The sequence below is a fragment of the Cucumis sativus genome, chromosome 3, assembly GCF_000004075.3.
Source record: "Cucumis sativus cultivar 9930 chromosome 3, Cucumber_9930_V3, whole genome shotgun sequence".
Classification (NCBI taxonomy): domain Eukaryota; kingdom Viridiplantae; phylum Streptophyta; class Magnoliopsida; order Cucurbitales; family Cucurbitaceae; genus Cucumis; species Cucumis sativus.
This window is the reverse complement of record NC_026657.2, coordinates 9,887,926-9,905,582: the sequence shown is the minus strand read 5'-3', so window position 1 is coordinate 9,905,582 and position 17,657 is coordinate 9,887,926. Positions and strand designations below refer to the sequence as shown.

Genomic DNA, 17,657 nt, shown 5'->3' with positions numbered 1-17,657 from the left:
TAAACTTCAAATTGGAAGTTGCCTTTAATTAGTGCTCAGGTCAACTAAAGTGCATTTCCCAGAGTCTTCAACTCTCTATTGAGTGATATCATATAATATTTTACATATACATATATAACATACAATATATATTCTAATAATAATAATAATAATAATGACCGCAACTTACTGTTCTATCGACAAACGTTTGACTTTTAATTCTTTTTTAAATTAAGTCTACAAAATATCTATTTCACATATGAGTTTCTTATTGCTTTTTTTTTTTTAACGAGAAAACGAGAGATGTGGTGAAATAGGTTATCTACGAGGATAAATGAGTTGCCATGACAACCTTTTTATGAGTTTCTTATTCTTATCTACTTTTTATCCATGTCTTCAAATTTTAAGTTAAATTTTAAAAATAAAATAATATATTTTCAATTTAAGTAAGAATTCAATCATAAATATACAAATAAAATAAATTAGTTTTAATTTAAGAAAAAAAACTAATTATGAAACAAGAACTAAAATAGTTTAGAATGAGTTTGAGAGTATTTTTATTTTTAAAATAGTTAAAAACGTGATTTAACTGACTTCTTTTTAACAAAGAAAAACTATAATATTTATTAATATAGTCAAAATAGGTGGAGAATTAAATGAGAGTGGCATATGGTGGATAAATGAATAATAATTGAAAGAGAAATGTAAGTTGAAATGGAATTGGTATGGTCCAAAAGATTATCAAGTGTTTTTCCTTTTTCCTTTTTTTTTTCTCCAATTGATTTCATTTTGGACTATACTTGTGAGATATTATATTGTTGGCAAAATATGTAAAATATCTTCCTATAATGGAGAGGACTATATCTTGAAATTCAAACCTTAATTTCTATGTGATATTTAATGCAACCAAAATAAATGTCAACAAATAAAAATAAAATGATCATAATTGTTTAACATTATCGAATTTCTATTAACCCATATAAAAATAATAATTCAAATGAAATTGAAGGAAATAACAATGTATAAAAGTTGAATTGAAGTAATAGAGTCTGATACCATTTTAAAGGAAGGACTAATCTCCATTTTAGTTAGGAGGAAAGGAAGCAAAAGGAAGAGAGGAAATGGGTGAAATTTGAGGTTCCTTTTAAAGAGACAACTTGGAGTTGACATTATGTTGAGGTTTAGAAGTGATGGCGCAATCTCATTGGTCCCTTCACGTTCCTTTCGGTGTCACAATCACTCTTTCCCCCACATTCCATTTATTTTTCGTTTCATTGGCCCATCACATTATCATATCCTCCTCTTCTTCCTCTTCTTTTCTTAATTTTAAGAATATCTTTTATTGTCATAAATTTTGAAATTAAAATATGATTCTACCAATTTCATCCATTGTTTATCACACATCACTTTGGTCGAGTTTATATTTTAGAGTTCATACATTATGATAATCGAAAAATTAAAAACAGTTGATATATATTTACTATTTATGATAATTATAAGAAGTTGATAGTTAAAACGTTTAGAAAGTTATTAGGAACGAACTATTCACTTAGCTGAAAAGATAATTTCATTTCTTTTGAAATGGTGAATACTCTTAGGTGATATAAAACTCATGCATTTGACATTTGCTACGATGAAGATGACTGAATGTAATTTATATCGATTGCACTTTTTTTCTATACAATACAGTAACACATGCTTACTTTTCCTAAATATTTTGAAATAATGGTTTAGGCAATTATTAAAGTACACACTACTGTTTAGTTTTTTTCTTTTGAAGATTTTATTTTTAGTGATTATCTTATTCTCCCAAATAGCTTTAAGGCAAATTCAAGGTAGTCATTTAAGCTAATAAATTATAGAAAGTGGTAATTAAACTTTAGTTGAGACCCTAAAATAAACCATAATTCTAATTGGGGTGGGAGTGTTACTCCTAAATTTAAAAAAAAAAGTGTTTTCTTCCCTAAACAAATGGAGAACAACATCACCCAAATTCCATATGGACGACGGCCCAGTTTTTTCCTCGATCTTTACTCTTGATGGTAGCCCAATCAGCTAATTTTTCGGCCCAATTTGAAGCCCAATACAGATGATTTGAAAGTGACGATATATTGTTACTAATTACCATAAATAACAATTTTAGGAATAAAATCAAATGTATAGTAATATTAAGAAACATTGCAAATATATTTGTCAATTATTAATAGACCAAAACAGCATCAATATAATCTATAAGTGATAGAATTTTATCATCAATATATTATGACAATGCTTTTAATTGATTAGATAGGATGAAGTAAGTTGTATATAAATAGTACGAAAACAATAATAAAAAAATATAAAACATAATTTAATAGATAGAAATGAGAGGGGAAAGTCTCATATATTAAAGAAATAGTAGGTCATTTACACAATTAAATATTGAATTGTATCTTAATAAAAATTAAATGTATTATGATTTTTATTTATTTTACTTTCCTTTGGAGTAAGAATGTTTAAACTCTCGACCTTACAAAAAAAAGGAAAAATTGGCGTAAATTATTGTTGAGATATATTATTATTGAGCACTTATATCTATAGTCACCAACTTAATTTTACCCTGCATAACATAGAAAGTTGGTGGATCGAAATCCAAGCTTAATGACCTTTTTAGGAGAGATAAATAGATTTATGGAAAGGATTAATTAAAGAAATAACTTTTCTAATCAATGAAAAGTTAAGCAACAAGTTTCTCTATCATCAACAACATTTTATATATTGGGCAAATTAAATAACTATTTTATTTTTTTTGTATAAGATAGGTTGGGTAAAGATTTAAATTTTTTAACATCTAAAAAATTTAAGCATAATTTAAACAATAAGATGGGTACTACTAAGAAAGATGAATAAAATCATACTAGTTTGAACATGAAAAGTATTGTCCAAGTGACATTAGTTCCACAATAATTGATATAAATAAGGTTATATTTTCATCTTCATGATGATTCTACTGAAAAAAACTTACTAATTTGAATTGAGGGAGAAGAAGGGAGTTTTTAGTTCTATAAACACAAAGGATACAATAAATTCCATCAAACTTACAAAACTATTACAAATTATAATTACAATACATTGAGAAGTGTACTTTGAAAATCTAAAACAAAACACACACACACAAAGCAAAAAAGAAAAAAAGAATCAAAGAAAGGTCAGAAATTTGGAGAGCTTTCCTCTAGTTTATTATTATTTTTCTTTTTAATTTCTTCGTCATCTTGGTTAGTACCTGTTTCCATAAACCTGCATCAAAACAAAAACAAACAAAGAAAATTTACTTTCAAAATGGGATTTAAGTTAAACTAAACATTTCAAGAAAACTTTGTTTTTATGATCTAAAATGCATTAAAGCTAGTATTTTTCTTTATCGAATATGAATACGTACTTCATGTGATGCGATGGATCGACAATAATTCGAATTTGTAAGCACCGAGCATGTCGAGCCACATTCACTGTCCTTAAGCGACACCGTCGACCGATCAAGCTTCATCGGCCACGGAGGATAACCGTAGTTTTGAGCTGCAGAGCCCAAATGTGACGACGATCGCTGCATTCTCACTGCCCTCGGAATGTTCCTCCCCTCCACCGATGCCCGTCTGCGGCTCGGCTGCCTCTCAAACGACTCCGGCCGAGCCTTTGGTGCACTCTGCGACCGTGCTTTCGCCTTCGACGATTCCGTGTTCGCCATGTAATTTGGGAACAATGGGTAGTCGTAAGACAAAGATTCTGCATATTCCGATCTGGGAAATTCGAATGGGAGTCGATTCTGGTCTGATTTTGCCATGGCGGAGAAGCATTGTGGGCTACTTTGAGCTGTTGCATAAGTATAATCTTCAAAATGGCCGCTGTATGTTCTCGGGCTCATGTCAGTCATCGCAGACGGCGCCGGCGAGAGACGATAGTTCTCTTGATTCGAATAGGCGTATTGGCTGTAGCTATTTCGATTCTTAAGGCTTCCGCCTAAATCCATCTCTACGATCTTTATGTTCTCTTCCATTTCTCTGTCCATCTCCTGCATAAGAAAAACAGAGTCGAACCAAATCGCTAAGAACGAATTATGAAAAACTGATCCAGTTTTTTATGGGATTCGAAAATTACTTGATGGGGTTGTCTTATTCGACTTTCTTGGAAGGATTTTCTGTGGGATGAGTGCCATTGATGGGCAGGGGGCTTTGAATCTTCCGCCATTTTTATCCTCTGTGTTCGAGCTCTGGCCTGCGCCGTCACTAACGCTTGCATGCATCGCAGAGTTTCGGTGGCTCTTTGTCTCACCAAATGGCCTCTCACCATTGCTTGTAATTTCACCAATCCTTTCAAAGCACACAGAGCCTTCCTCGCCTGAAATTTCAATGACAACACACAATTGCTTCAAATCTTCAATTTGGAAATCGTCAATTTAGGGGAACATTTTGAGTTTCTATATATATACCAGATAAGATCTGAAAACGGATTGGATTTTAATCGCAGCAGCTTCTTCAATCGCATTAACTTTCCCATTCGACGCTGCAGTCAAACGAATCACAGCAGCGGCAGCTTGTGCAGCTGCCACTGCCGCCGCCGTCGCAGCTGCCACTGCCATTGCGTGTTTTTCCTGTTCCTTTTCCATGTCAAACGTAGTGGTGGCAGGTGGTGTTGCAGGGACAGAAACATTCAACTCTGGCGGATTCACATCCTTGGTCGGAGATGGTCGCCGGAAACTCCATCGTTTCTTCTCTTTGGGAGTGGAAACCGGAGTGGTTGTATTTTCAGAAGAAACCGAAGATATCTGATTTGAGATTTGGGAATGTTCTTTGTCGAATTTCTTGCCGGAGAGGAAATTCTTGAGCCATTTTCCGGCCTTCCCCATCTTTGTTTCTCCTCTCTAAGAAATGGAGATTTGTGGTTTTTGCTTTAGGTTCTTGAGAGATGAAAATGGCGGCCTTCAGTTTGATGATCGATCTCTGTGGGCTTCATTTGTCTGTTGTTTGATTTGTCATTACTCGTAATAAAATTTATGGAAGCGAAAGCGTTTTGTGATGATGAAACAAAGTGGAAAGCTCCTGTTTGATTTTCTTCTTCTTTTTTGTATTTGGCTTTCTCATATTATTACTTCAAATTCAATAAATAAATAAAATAAAATATATTTCTATTGCCAATTGGGTTTTCTTTTTTGTTTTCCTAAACAATGATTAATCTATTAATTTTATTCTATGTTTGTATTAAAAGTGAGATATTCATTTACACCAATTCAATAATTATTGGTGGCTTTCTATGATAAAAACAGATATTTGATTTTCAATTTCCAGTTTATAATTTCTATCTTTGTTCTAACATTTTAATCGGTTTGATTCCATTTTTGTCTCTAAATTTCATATTCAATTTTAGTTCAATGTATAAAATTTTTAAAACATTTGAGTTTTGTATGCCATGTAAAAAAATTTCAATTATTTAATTTTAAAAATAAGTTATTTTGAACCAACCAGAGTTAAACCAAATGAACCATTAGTGGTGAGTTTATGACAAAATAGGTGGCTCTAGATTTATACATATAAAAAAAAACTTACCCACATTAGAAACATTTTTAAACCTTTAGGAAATTCTAACTAAATTCTTTTCATAGTATGTAGTTGGGTAGAAAAAATGTAAGAGTGACCAAAAAGTTTTGAGAGAGCGTTCTTGTAGAAAATTATTCTTTATGATTGTAACAATTTTTCACCCAATAAATTTTTCGTTTTAATAAAGTTTTTTGTGTAAATATATAAATTTTATTAGTGTTAATTATTGTCCATTCAAATTGAGATGGAAGCTGAAAACATGATTTAAATATTTGTTGAAATAAGAAAGAAAAATGGAGGTAAAAGCTTTGAAAGAACATGGCTACTCTTGTAAAATACTCTAGCGAATCATGTGCGGTGATGCTGCCCATTACTTCTTTGTAGTTTCTATCATCATTTTATATACGTCAAAAAATAGAAACAATTTTTTTAAAAAAAGGGATAAATTATTATTGGATAATTAGTTTTTTGTCTTTTTTTGAATTGAGTTGATTTTAGATGATGGATGAATTTACAGTAAGAATGAGATGGGTTCTTTTTCCTAATGGAATATAATTTAAATTAAACGCAAGAGTACTATAATATTTCTGAATTTAGATGATGGTTTGATTTCTAAGAAATATTTAAACAATATTTTGATTAAAGGAAAAGAAGAAGAAGAAGAAGAAGAAGATTATAGTAAGTTTAGGGTGGGTTAAAGGTGATTTAGGAACAATATTTGTAAAGTTTAAAAGTTGGAAAGAAGTTTAATTGAGTGATAATTAATCCGGAGGAACGTTAGAATGTGTCAAATTAATAATTAATAGTGTTTCTAAAAATGATTTTGTAGGGTGAATGGGAAGGAGTTGAGGTGGCATATCTTATAACTTTGTATGTAAAAGAGGTGGATTGGAATGGTCAAAGTGGTTCTTATGAGAGAGATGATTTTTCTTTTTCTTTTACTATGAAATAAGTTATTCCAAAATAATAACAATAATAATAAAATAAGAAGAAAAAGAAAAGTCACTCTTTCCCAACATTTTAGGAAAACAATCTATATGTAAGATCTCAACTACTTATGATGTGACCAATTAATGCAATTGCTTCAATTAATAGATTAGGGAATTTCATTTGCATCCATTCCAAAACGTCATTTCATTAACATAAATCTTGATTATTCATTAATTTTACCATCTAATAAAGGATGTAGTTATATGGATCTAAGTTTGATGGCTTGACCTATCTAAACTATTATAATTAAAACGAGCATAACTCATACGTAATTGACATGACATTCTTTCTTAGAGTCATCAATTTGATCATTTGTTTTCATAGTCATTGTATTAAAAATTTGTATGTATATTATTAAGTTGATAAAAAAAAAAAGTAATTTATACTGAAAGCTATGATGTATTACTTAAAACTTATGTCTAACCATTGAATCGGTTATAGTTTTTATTTTTAAATCAACTTGTTCATGCATAGTTCTTATATGCATGTAAGATTGTAGGGCATGTTCAACTTAAGAGTAAGAGTTTTTCATTGATTTAATTTAATTATAAATTATTTTTAAATATAAAAAACCAAACTAAAATATATATTTATTAAAAAAGTGTTGATTCTAATTTGATTGCCATAATTTAACAATTAGAACAAAATTCAAACTTGGGCATAAATTTTAAAATATGAAAGAAAAAAACATTTAAAAGTTACGAAAAATATAAAACAAGAAGGTCCCTAAGACCAAAAAGATAAGATTTAATTGATTATACATCAAATGAAAACAAATAATGTTGTAAACAAAATTGGAATAAAAGAAATGAAATTATTGGATGATGTGATGAATATTGAAAATGATGGAGATTTGACAACACACATATACCACAATTTAATTGATAAAGAAGAAAAAAAAAACAGTGTATTAATCTTTTGTATCATTTAATAAATAATTAAACAGCAATTAGTTGGCAATCACATGGTCTGTTTATATATTATAAAAGTGCTTCCCCCCATTGAACTTTTTGTTTTGCCTTTGGGAAGCAATAATTTCCCATATTTAATCTCATCTCTGAATATTCATTAATTATATTCAAACTATACTTTAAATAATATAATACCAATCTTCTCTTACGTCTACACGGATTTGTGTTACATTTCTGTTCATAAACATTATCTTTTAGATAATCTTTTTAAATAACTTTTTGCAATTTTAATATATATTAATCTTAATTAAGTATTTAACAGTCTCATTAATGTAACTTTGATTAGTTTTATATGAAATTTAAACTTGGGAATCTGAAAGAAAAACTTAATAAATAAATAAATAATTGATTGATTGATTTGTAGATTCGATTAATATGTACTGGTTTATATATGCTTAGGTGCTCACCACATGGAGATCAAATATGTATCCATGTGCAAGATTAAATTAAAGGTATTAATTAGGGCATAATTATATTTGTTTTTTTTTTCTTTTTTGTCTCTCTACTTTATTTCATTTCATTGTATTTTATTAATTTCACCATTTTCTAAGAATTAAATTTAGATATGAATTATGAAGGTTAATTAATTAACTTAGTTTCGAAATAGGTAAACGAGATGAGTCAAGTGTGAGTTTATACTAAAAGGATTATAAGTAAGGAGATTGATAATACAACTTCATATCGTTGGAGTGAGACATAGTCAATGGATGTATATTATTAATTAATGGTTGTCGCTGAATTTCTAATTTTGAATGTATCTAAATATAACTTTGATATATTTAAGTTTTTATTTGATCTTTGTATTTTATTAATTCAAATTTTATTGACTTTCAATTTAGTAATATGAATAATATTAAAAAATAGCAAAAGAAAAAAAGCTAACTAAATTATAATAGGATAAATTAAATGGAAGATAAAAGAAGTGAGTATAAATATTGAAATCTAAATACAAAAGTAAAAACTAAGAATTAAAAGAACAATGGTTCATTGATTCTAATTGAATATTGAGAAATAATAATAACAAAAAATCCCATACTTCAATCTCTCTATTGTATTTCCTAAAACCCTCTTATATGATATTCACAACTCACACACTCTTAAATACTCTACATCTTCTTACAGGACTTTGGTATACAAAAAATCATAGTCCTTACAAATGGCATCTGTACAATAGAAAGGAAATCAGCTTAGTGTAGCATATGATGACAGCACACACAAGCAACAACATTTTTGCAACAATATGGAAGTGAGATGTAAATGCATCTAATTTCTTATATCTTTTTACCCATTAGCTTCCTTACTAAACAATTTTCTAATAATGTAGTGTTTTCATAATTTTAAACTGTAATTGGTTTTGAAATGACTAAAGTATTCTCTTTTTTTATGGTTTAAGACAACTATAGAATACTTGTATTTTTAAATACAATACATTTGTCATATCAAATATTTCAATGTATTTTGAGTCTAAATAATTTTAAAGTTGCTTCTAAACATGTTTTCTTCATAGTCTACAAATTACACATGTATTAAAGATTCTCTAATTTATCCCTTCTTTTATTTGTTTGGCATTTTAAGATAGAAAGGCATAATATGATAAATTTCAAGAGACAAGAAAACAAGTCTAAAAAGGTACAAACTTCTTCTTCTTCTTTTTGGTCTTATTTATTTCATCTAAAGGATGGGATCAATTTCAAAATTTTCTAAATATTTTATGAAAAAGATACCAACTTTTCATATTGTTAATTCCACCACTCATCTTTCCCATATTGCTATGATTTGTTTTTCACTATCAAAACAAACATAATGCTTTGATTATATTTTGAAACATTATATATGTATTTGTCTTATAAATTTGAGACAACCAAAAGTTAAATGAGTGTTTGGAATATTGAAGTAGATATGTTTTTATTTTTTATTTTTAAAAAAGAAGAAATTGATAATTTTGTCAAACAAGGCCCTAAAATTTCACAAGTGTATCATTTATGTTTTATATGGATACACTTATGAAGTTGATGATTTAAATTGATAGGTTTATGAAATTTGAGGATCTAATTTTATAATGCAATGAAAGTTTTACATCGATTAGATAAGAGTATAATGAATGGTATACAAGTAAAGATAAGTATTTGTATTAGTAGGAGATATTTTGAAATGGTACATGGACTAAAATGAGGCAGATGTATGTTAAAATATAGATAGGGAGAGAGAGGGTGGAATAGAAAATGGGTATGGGGGATTATGGAGAGTGTCGCGTCAGCATTGAATTGAATTGTTGTTGAGGATATATGGTGTGGGATCTCCTTCACGTTCCCATGTTTTCTTCTCCCACCGCCACCACCAACTTCTTCCTTCTTTCCATTTAATTTTATGTCACCCATTTCCCCCCAAATTAACATTTTTAAACTTTTATTCTATACTTCAATTTTATATAAAGCACATCACATCATCGGTATAATGTAATTGGATGAATCTTCTTTCTCTCTCCAAAATATTCCAAAAGTTACACAATTTTGAAAATCTAATTAATATCTAAATATCCATTTTCATAAGCTTTACATGGGCTTAGCCCATTTGCTTTTGACTTATTAGGCATGTCCCACTCTCACATTTTGTATTCGGTCAGATTTTTAATCACCGGCCCAATCCAATTTATGTCGACATCTAGCCTAATTTAAGGAATGAAGGGCATGGGGAGAGTCCAGACTGAAGATTGGAGATCATTATTATGGGCCCAGGCCCAAAAGAAGAAAAACCTCAATTGTGGGCCGTATATAATTCTGTTTGCATGTGACAGACAATGTGTTTAGCCCAATACTGAGTTTTAGTTATAAAGTGATGAAATCAACTACAATTTTTATTCCCCAGTTTGATACAATATATATAGACGAACATGTACTGAATTTGAGTGTGTCAAGTTTAATATCGAACAATAAAATTGAAATGAGCTAAACTTTTTGAAGTGTGACTTCACTGTTTAGGATTTAAATGAGTAACTAATTCACTTATGTTGAATGTTTGGATCCTAAGTGAGAAACTAAGTTAGTATTGTTAATGATGGTGGTGCAAAGTAAGGTGTTGTTTTAATTGGCAAACGTTGAAAAACACACCCAAATAATAATTTTAAATAGATAAATAAAAAGTATACCCAAAGTTCAAAACAATAAAGAAACGTCCTTACTCCTTAGTATGTAGATTTCCCTCAAAAATCTTGTTTGGTTTGAACGAAATCTCTAAAAGGAAAAGAAAAAAGAAAGTTCCATTTCTAAACGTTGAAAAAAAAAAACACGAGCTATTATCTTTTAACTACATCAAGCAACCTATCTTAACTTGGCATGCCATGATATGATTGCACATGTTAACCAACTACATCAAACATGAGTTTAGTTCCTAACTTTTTTATAGTTTCTATATTCTCATTCGTGTGATGACAATATTTTAATAAGCTTCAATATCATAGATCAAAAGAAGTAAAAAGTACATTATTTTTTAAGGATTCGGTTATATCTAAAATTTAAGTTGTTTTCACAAACAATTTTTTTACTTTCACTGATTAACTCCAATAGACTAATGTGTTGCAATAAACTCGGAGAATAATCTATGATGAGTTCTATATGTTATGAATATTTTTCACTATTTTGTCACTTAGAACAAAAAATTCGATAAAATTTAAGAGAAGTTGTATCATATAATTAGAAAAATTATAAAAAAACCGTCCATATCGGCATTTTCTTTACATATTGCAAATATGATAAATATGAAAAGTAATTAGATATACCATAAGACTACTAGAGGGATATCAAAGAGTTATCCGTGTTACTTTTGCAACTTAGAAAATACAGTGATAATTTTATTTGTGTTATTTTTAGAAATGTCTCAAAATTAGAAGTAAATATTTTTTGAAAAAAGGAAAAAAAAAAGGGGGAATGGGCTAAAAGTGGAGGGGCAATTTGCATATATTGAGGAAGAAAAGGGGAAATGGAGAATATGTTACATCGTTTTGTTAGTTTAACCTCCGGAAGCTTAAGATTAAAGCACAAGAAATTGAATATCACAAAGATTAAACAATAATAATCATAATAATAATAATAAAGTGGTAGAGAAGAGACAGAGTAGAGACACACATTGCCAAAACCAAAACATTTCTCCATAAATTTCCCCCTAACCTTAACCAACACTCAATCCTAATTCATTCATTTCTTCTCTTTTTCTTTCCCTTTTTTTTTTTTTGTTTTTTTTGTTTGTTTTTCATCTCAATCTCCGCCGCCGCCGCCGCCGCCGCCATGTCCCGCCCCACCACTCACACCCCTCTCGATTCCTCCTTGGAATTCTTATCCAGATCTTGGAGAGTTTCCCCCTCCACCACCCACTTATCCAAGGTTCCGACCACCACTCTCGGCGGTGGTGATATTGTTTTAGAAGATTCCGGCGGCGACGCGGAGGGGTTCTTGGTGTTTATGAATCCTTTTTCATTTACGTCCTCTGAAACTTCCCAAATGGTTATGGATCGTATTTTGTCACATTCGGTAATCTCCCGATTCACAATTTGTTCTTTGATTTTGTGTTTTGAAATTTGGGAAATTTTTTTATGTTCTTTCTTTGTCGTCGTTGTTGTACCGTAGCAAGACGTATCTCCTCGGACTTCCGGTAGGTTGTCGTATAGTAGCGGACCACTGAATGCCGGGCACAGCGGCGGTGGTTCATTGAGCGATAGCCCACCGTTTTCTCCCTCCGAAATCGCCGAGCTGGACGCTAAGGTTCTGTTCTGTTTCCCTTTCTCACTCTCTCCCCAACCACAAATTTACGCATTTTCCATATCTTACGACTATTTCCAATCTACATCACAAACCCATTTTCATAACAAAAGAAACTTGCATGCATATGAACTATAGTCCACTAAAAAATGCTGTCACGTTATTTTCTTAAAATTTCATATTTAATTACACCATTGTAGAAATGTGAGTGAGGGCCGTAGTTTTAGTTTTAGTTTAGTTTATCAGTTGTATCTAAACATTCTATTAAAATTTAGAATCAAACCTAAAAAGTATTCTCACACTTAGTTTTACATATTAATTTTCATTCAAGATTATAATATTTTTTTAATTCATTTTGAAAATTTAGTAAGAAAAAGGTAAAGTTTTAAACAAATGATACATTTTTTTTTTTGTCTCAAAGTGACATAATTAAAACTGGTGTCAGCTTCAAATTTTATGTTATTTTCTTTCACATTTTCCTTTTTCTCGTCTCTATTACTAAATTTAACCTTTCTACGGATCAATAATCATTTTGAATTAGAAGTAATTAGTATTGAAAAAAAAAAGAATTAGTTAAAACACATTAAGAAGTATATTTATAACTAAAAATAAGAAAGAAAAAAAGGGGTTAGGAAATGGGTAAATCGAAGATTAAAAGAGTGTGTATAGAGAAAAACAGTTGACATTTTGAGGACCAAAATTGGTTAAAACGTTATCAACCATGGAAACTGTGAAAGAGACCTATTCTTAAGGATTTTATGTTCACCGGTGGATCTCCTAAAAACAGGGGTTTTCCGTCAAAGCAATTTCATTCAGTTTTCCTTTACCAACCAATAATGGCAATCCTGAATCTCAATTCTTGTTCCATTAAACAAATACCCATCTCCCCTAATCTTCTCTAAAATAATGAATCGACAACATTCCGTGCAGCTTTACCGCTCCAATTATTCTTTCAGTTCCCATTTGAGAGCCACCGTGAATGGCTCCTCCGGCTCTGCTGCCGCTCTAAGTGGTGGAAAGACGGTTGGCCGGTGGTTAAAGGAGCGTAAGGAGAGGAGGAAAGAAGAAAACAGAATTCAGAATGCTCAGCTTCATGCTGCTGTTTCGGTTGCAGGGGTTGCCGCTGCCATCGCCGCCATTGCCTCTGCTTCTGCTTCTTCCACCGGTGTCAACGACGGGGAAGATGTTCCCAAGACTGATATAGCTATGGCCTCCGCCGCTACTTTGGTTGCCGCTCAATGTGTGGAAGCCGCTGAGGCTATGGGAGCCGAACATGATCACCTTGCTTCCGTTATTAGCTCCGCCGTCAATGTCAGGTCCGCCGGCGATATCATGACCCTCACCGCCGCCGCGGCCACAGGTTGTGTTGTCTTTTTATTTATGAGCCCAACATTCCTTTTTTCTTTCTTTTCTTTTTTTGAAGAAAGGAAAAATTAAAAATGTGTATATGTGTTGATGGAAATGATATAGCATTAAGAGGAGCGGCGACGTTGAAGTCTCGAGCGATGAAGGATATGTGGAATGCAGCGCCAGTAATTCCTATAGAGAAAGGGGTAGGAGCTTCGTCGAACATTGGGTACAATAATAATGATAGCAGCAACCATGGTAATGTTAATAGCATTATGATGAATCAAAAGTTTAGTGGTGAGCTTGGACCGGTTGCTGCTGCATGTGATCAGTCAAATCTTCAAATTCAACGTGGAGATAGTTTCTTCAATGTTTGCTATAGAGGATTGCTTGCCAATGGCTGTGAGCTACTTAAACGTACCCGCAACGGTAATGTTTCTTTCTTTTTTAATCACCCAAACTTTTAACATTATGATCGTATATAATTTTTGTAATTCATGAATGAAAAGGTTTATGTTTCTTTGTTTGTTTTTAAAAACAAATCTTTAAAACCTTGAGTTAGCACAAATTTAAAAAGCCAAAAAGAAACGAGATTGGGAGTGTGGGAGTGTGGGATTTAAATAAGGAATAACATGCACCATGAATGTTTTCTTTTTCTTCCTATACATGTTTAGATTTAATTTGTTTATACAATCATATTTACAACAAAATCCTATCATCTTTTTCATATGCACAATCATACATTTTTTATAATCCAGCTATAAAAACAAAAATGAATCTCTTCAACAAAAAAAATAAAAGTAATGATCCTTATATTCTATTGAATTTGTAGGTGATCTTCATTGGAAACTCGTCTCGATCTATATCAATAGAACAAATCAGGTATTTGCTCATTCTATATATTCAATTAATTTGTAATGATATAATGTTTCTAAAATTGATAGTACATGAGAGTATATACCCTATGCTCATTTTGGTTTTTATTGACTATATTAAAGTGTATGATTGAATCAAAACGAATTTTAACGTGGTTAAAGAGATTTTTCTAAAGAAAAAATCTATTGTACCATACAATATCTCTTCATTGATTGTATGCAACGACCAATGTGCTTTTAAAAATAAGATGACGTAAAAGTGGAATACTTGATTGACTAAACGTCATATATATATATAAGTAAAGTCGGTAGATGTAGTGAGATTAATATGAAAAGGAAACGAGAAATTAGAAAGTGAAAGGGGTTTGTATTGATTGTAAACAGGTTGTGGTGAAGATGAAGAGTAGACACGTGGCAGGGACCATAACCAAAAAGAAAAAGAGTAAGTTTTATTTAGTTCATTAAATTAATAACATCTTTAGACTATATGGTGTCTACTAATTTGAACAACACCTATTCTTTCATTGATTTTTCTCCCTTTCTTTCATGGGGATTAATGAAAGCTTAAAGCACTCGCAGCAAAGTTGGAAAACAATACCAAACCAATCATTTTCCCTCGAATATATATATGTAGATTACTAAATATTAATTTTACTATTCAAATTTCAGATTTATTTTAATTTGATTTATAACTTTCAACATCTATCTACTTTCTTCAACTTTATTTATTACAATTATTTTAAAATAAAACAGTGAACCTTTAAGAAATTAATATCATAAAGTGGGTATTTGGTGAAAAATAATATCATATTGAAACTTAGTGACTATAAATGCTAATTTGATGTTTTTTTTTTCTTTTTCCATTTTAAACCATTCATTTTTTTTTTCAATTTAGTCTTTTCATATATATATATATATATGACTAAGGTTATTACTGATAAAAAGTTAAGAAGTTTAAAGTTCTCACTTATGAATGGTTATCTAGACTTGGTGGTGGATGTAGTGAAAGATATTCCAGCATGGCCAGGGCGGCACTTGTTGGAGGGGGGTGAGGATCGGCGTTACTTCGGGCTGAAAACGCTGCTGCGAGGGGTGGTGGAATTCGAGTGTAGAAACCAAAGAGAATATGAAATGTGGACACAGGGAGTTTCTAAGCTCCTTCTTATGGTAGCTGAAAGGCTTTGTAGGTTTTGAACTACACATCTTGTTTGTCTTTTTGCTTACCTTTGAAGTGAAAGAGATTCAAGTAAACAATCTATATCTATATATATATATTTATCTATACATATATATATGTGTGTGTGCTCAGAGATGAGTAAAAAGAAAATGTGAATGAAGTTGTTTTGTTTGAATTTAATTAAATGGGGAAGACAATTTGTGAATTATAAGTTATTTTTTCTTTTCCTTTTTAAATGTACTTTTTTTTCTTCCCTTTAAGTGTTCATGTAATGTGAAATGAATTTAATTGGGGGAGTTTGTTTCTAAGACTGAGATTGGAATTGAGATTATTAGTCAAAAAGAAGACATGCCAAAAGGAACAAATTCTTGATTTTGGTGTTGGGTTTTATTTTCATTTGTATTCTCCTTTCCCTCCTTTAGTCACTCATAGATTTGTATATATAATGTCTTTAGAAAGTATCAAATTTAACAATCAATGTTTGTTGATCACTACAACTCTACCTTTATCTTAGGTAGTGACATCTAGATCCTTGTTCACATTTCTTGCAGCACAAGTTATCCCTCTTATTTTAATATATATGAGATTCTAAAGTAAATAAACCAAGTTCAATTTAAGGTATGGTTCCTATTTTGTAATATTATGTAATGTTAGAGAGTAATTTAAAAATGGTTGAAACCATTTTCTTTCCTATTCAAAACTAATCTATATGGAGACCTTAATCTATCAAAATTAATTTGGTGTTTAAGTTTTAAATTTGTAATCACTCATCAAAATTGTTTTTTGAATTATTTAACACGTGTTTGAAAGTACTTTTAAAGAAATAATAAAAGTGACTTTAAAGTTTAATCATTATAGAACCACTCTAAAAGGTATTTTTAAGAAGAGATTTATCTAAGTTGAAAAATCAATTGATTAATATTAAAAACTATAGAGTCCACTATAACTACCAATGACTCACGGTAAACAGTAATTTTAGAAATAATAATTAAATGTATACTAACAATTTAAAAAATCGTATAAATATAACAAATTGTGTCAATTCTAGATTAGTCTATGAATAATAAACTAACATTTCTAACATAGTCTATTAATTACGTGCGTGTATCGTTAATATTCTAAAATGTTGTTGGACATACATGCATCATTTGTATTAAAATTGAGGTTGGAGATGAAAAATGGGCTCAGAGAACATTGGGCCGTAAGTGGCAAAAGAAAGGCCCAAACATTAGTTGGGAGAGCCCAATTTCGAAAGACTTAAAAGGAAATTTGAGAGGTGAAAATGGTAATTGAATTGATGGAGAGGAGAGAGGATGCGTTGGAAATCAGAAACAACCACTTGGATTTTGATTTTCACGGAACAAAATTAATCTTTTAAAAAAAGAAACTGTCAGTTCAAGCATTGTTAAAATAAATAATTATTTTAATATATATATTTGGTAAAATTAAAAAGGGAAACAAATAATTCTTATTAGCCGAAAGCAAAACCAAAGAAATATGTATATATAAAAAAAAAACAATAAAAGTTTGTGCAGGGAATTGGTCAGACCGACATGACGTTTTTGAGCTTTGAACGACAACTGTGTTCCCTCTACTTCTACCTCCAAACCCTCTTTTTCTAACTTCAGTTCTTGCAAGAAAAAAATAACACTTTTGGTTTTTTGTTTTACGTTTTACGTTTTTAATTTTACTTAATTCTGAAAACATGTGTGTTCAACAAAATAATTAATAATAATAATAATAATAATGTTATTACGTGTTTTTTAAATAAACTAAAATTCTTGTAAATACACACGGATATTTTATCAGTTAATAAATAAATTATAAATATTTCACTAATATTAAAATTAGTTTATTATCCACTCATAGTTTTGTGATTTATATATCAATGTCAACGAAAATTTAAAACAATTGTTTAAGTATAATTTAATTTATGAATCTGCTAATAAAGACATTTCTAATATAATGATATACAAGGTAGTATAATTTATCAATCTCAA

The 17,657-nt window shown here is 30.3% G+C and overlaps 2 protein-coding genes across 2 annotated transcripts; one reads left to right on the top strand and one right to left on the bottom strand.

Moving 5' to 3' along the window:
* Window positions 1-2,925: 2,925 nt before the first annotated feature.
* Window positions 2,926-5,078, bottom strand: LOC101202972 (protein IQ-DOMAIN 14). The gene is made up of 4 exons (XM_004134075.3): window positions 4,442-5,078; window positions 4,111-4,350; window positions 3,398-4,024; window positions 2,926-3,255 (listed from the first exon to the last, which is right to left on the bottom strand). The coding sequence occupies exons 1-4, from the start codon at window positions 4,856-4,858 to the stop codon at window positions 3,235-3,237; spliced, it is 1,305 nt and encodes a 434-aa protein (XP_004134123.1). The 5' UTR covers window positions 4,859-5,078; the 3' UTR covers window positions 2,926-3,234.
* Window positions 5,079-11,576: 6,498 nt separating this feature from the next.
* On the top strand, window positions 11,577-15,999 carry LOC101202733 (VAN3-binding protein). The gene is made up of 7 exons (XM_011652656.2): window positions 11,577-12,030; window positions 12,127-12,261; window positions 13,189-13,618; window positions 13,729-14,034; window positions 14,438-14,487; window positions 14,865-14,922; window positions 15,466-15,999. Exons 1-7 carry the CDS (start codon window positions 11,788-11,790, stop codon window positions 15,672-15,674), a joined length of 1,431 nt encoding a protein of 476 aa, XP_011650958.2. The 5' UTR covers window positions 11,577-11,787; the 3' UTR covers window positions 15,675-15,999.
* Window positions 16,000-17,657: the final 1,658 nt, after the last annotated feature.

Coding starts and splice junctions, on each gene's coding strand:
- LOC101202733 (XM_011652656.2), top strand. CDS start 11,788: ATGTCCCGCCCCACCACTCACACCCCTCTCGATTCCTCCTTGGAATTC. Junction 13,619..13,728: donor CACCGCCGCCGCGGCCACAG/GTTGTGTTGTCT, acceptor GAAATGATATAG/CATTAAGAGGAGCGGCGACG. Junction 14,923..15,465: donor CATAACCAAAAAGAAAAAGA/GTAAGTTTTATT, acceptor ATGGTTATCTAG/ACTTGGTGGTGGATGTAGTG.
- LOC101202972 (XM_004134075.3), bottom strand. CDS start 4,858: ATGGGGAAGGCCGGAAAATGGCTCAAGAATTTCCTCTCCGGCAAGAAA. Junction 4,351..4,441: donor CCGTTTTCAGATCTTATCTG/GTATATATATAG, acceptor TTGAAATTTCAG/GCGAGGAAGGCTCTGTGTGC. Junction 4,025..4,110: donor GAATAAGACAACCCCATCAA/GTAATTTTCGAA, acceptor TTTCTTATGCAG/GAGATGGACAGAGAAATGGA.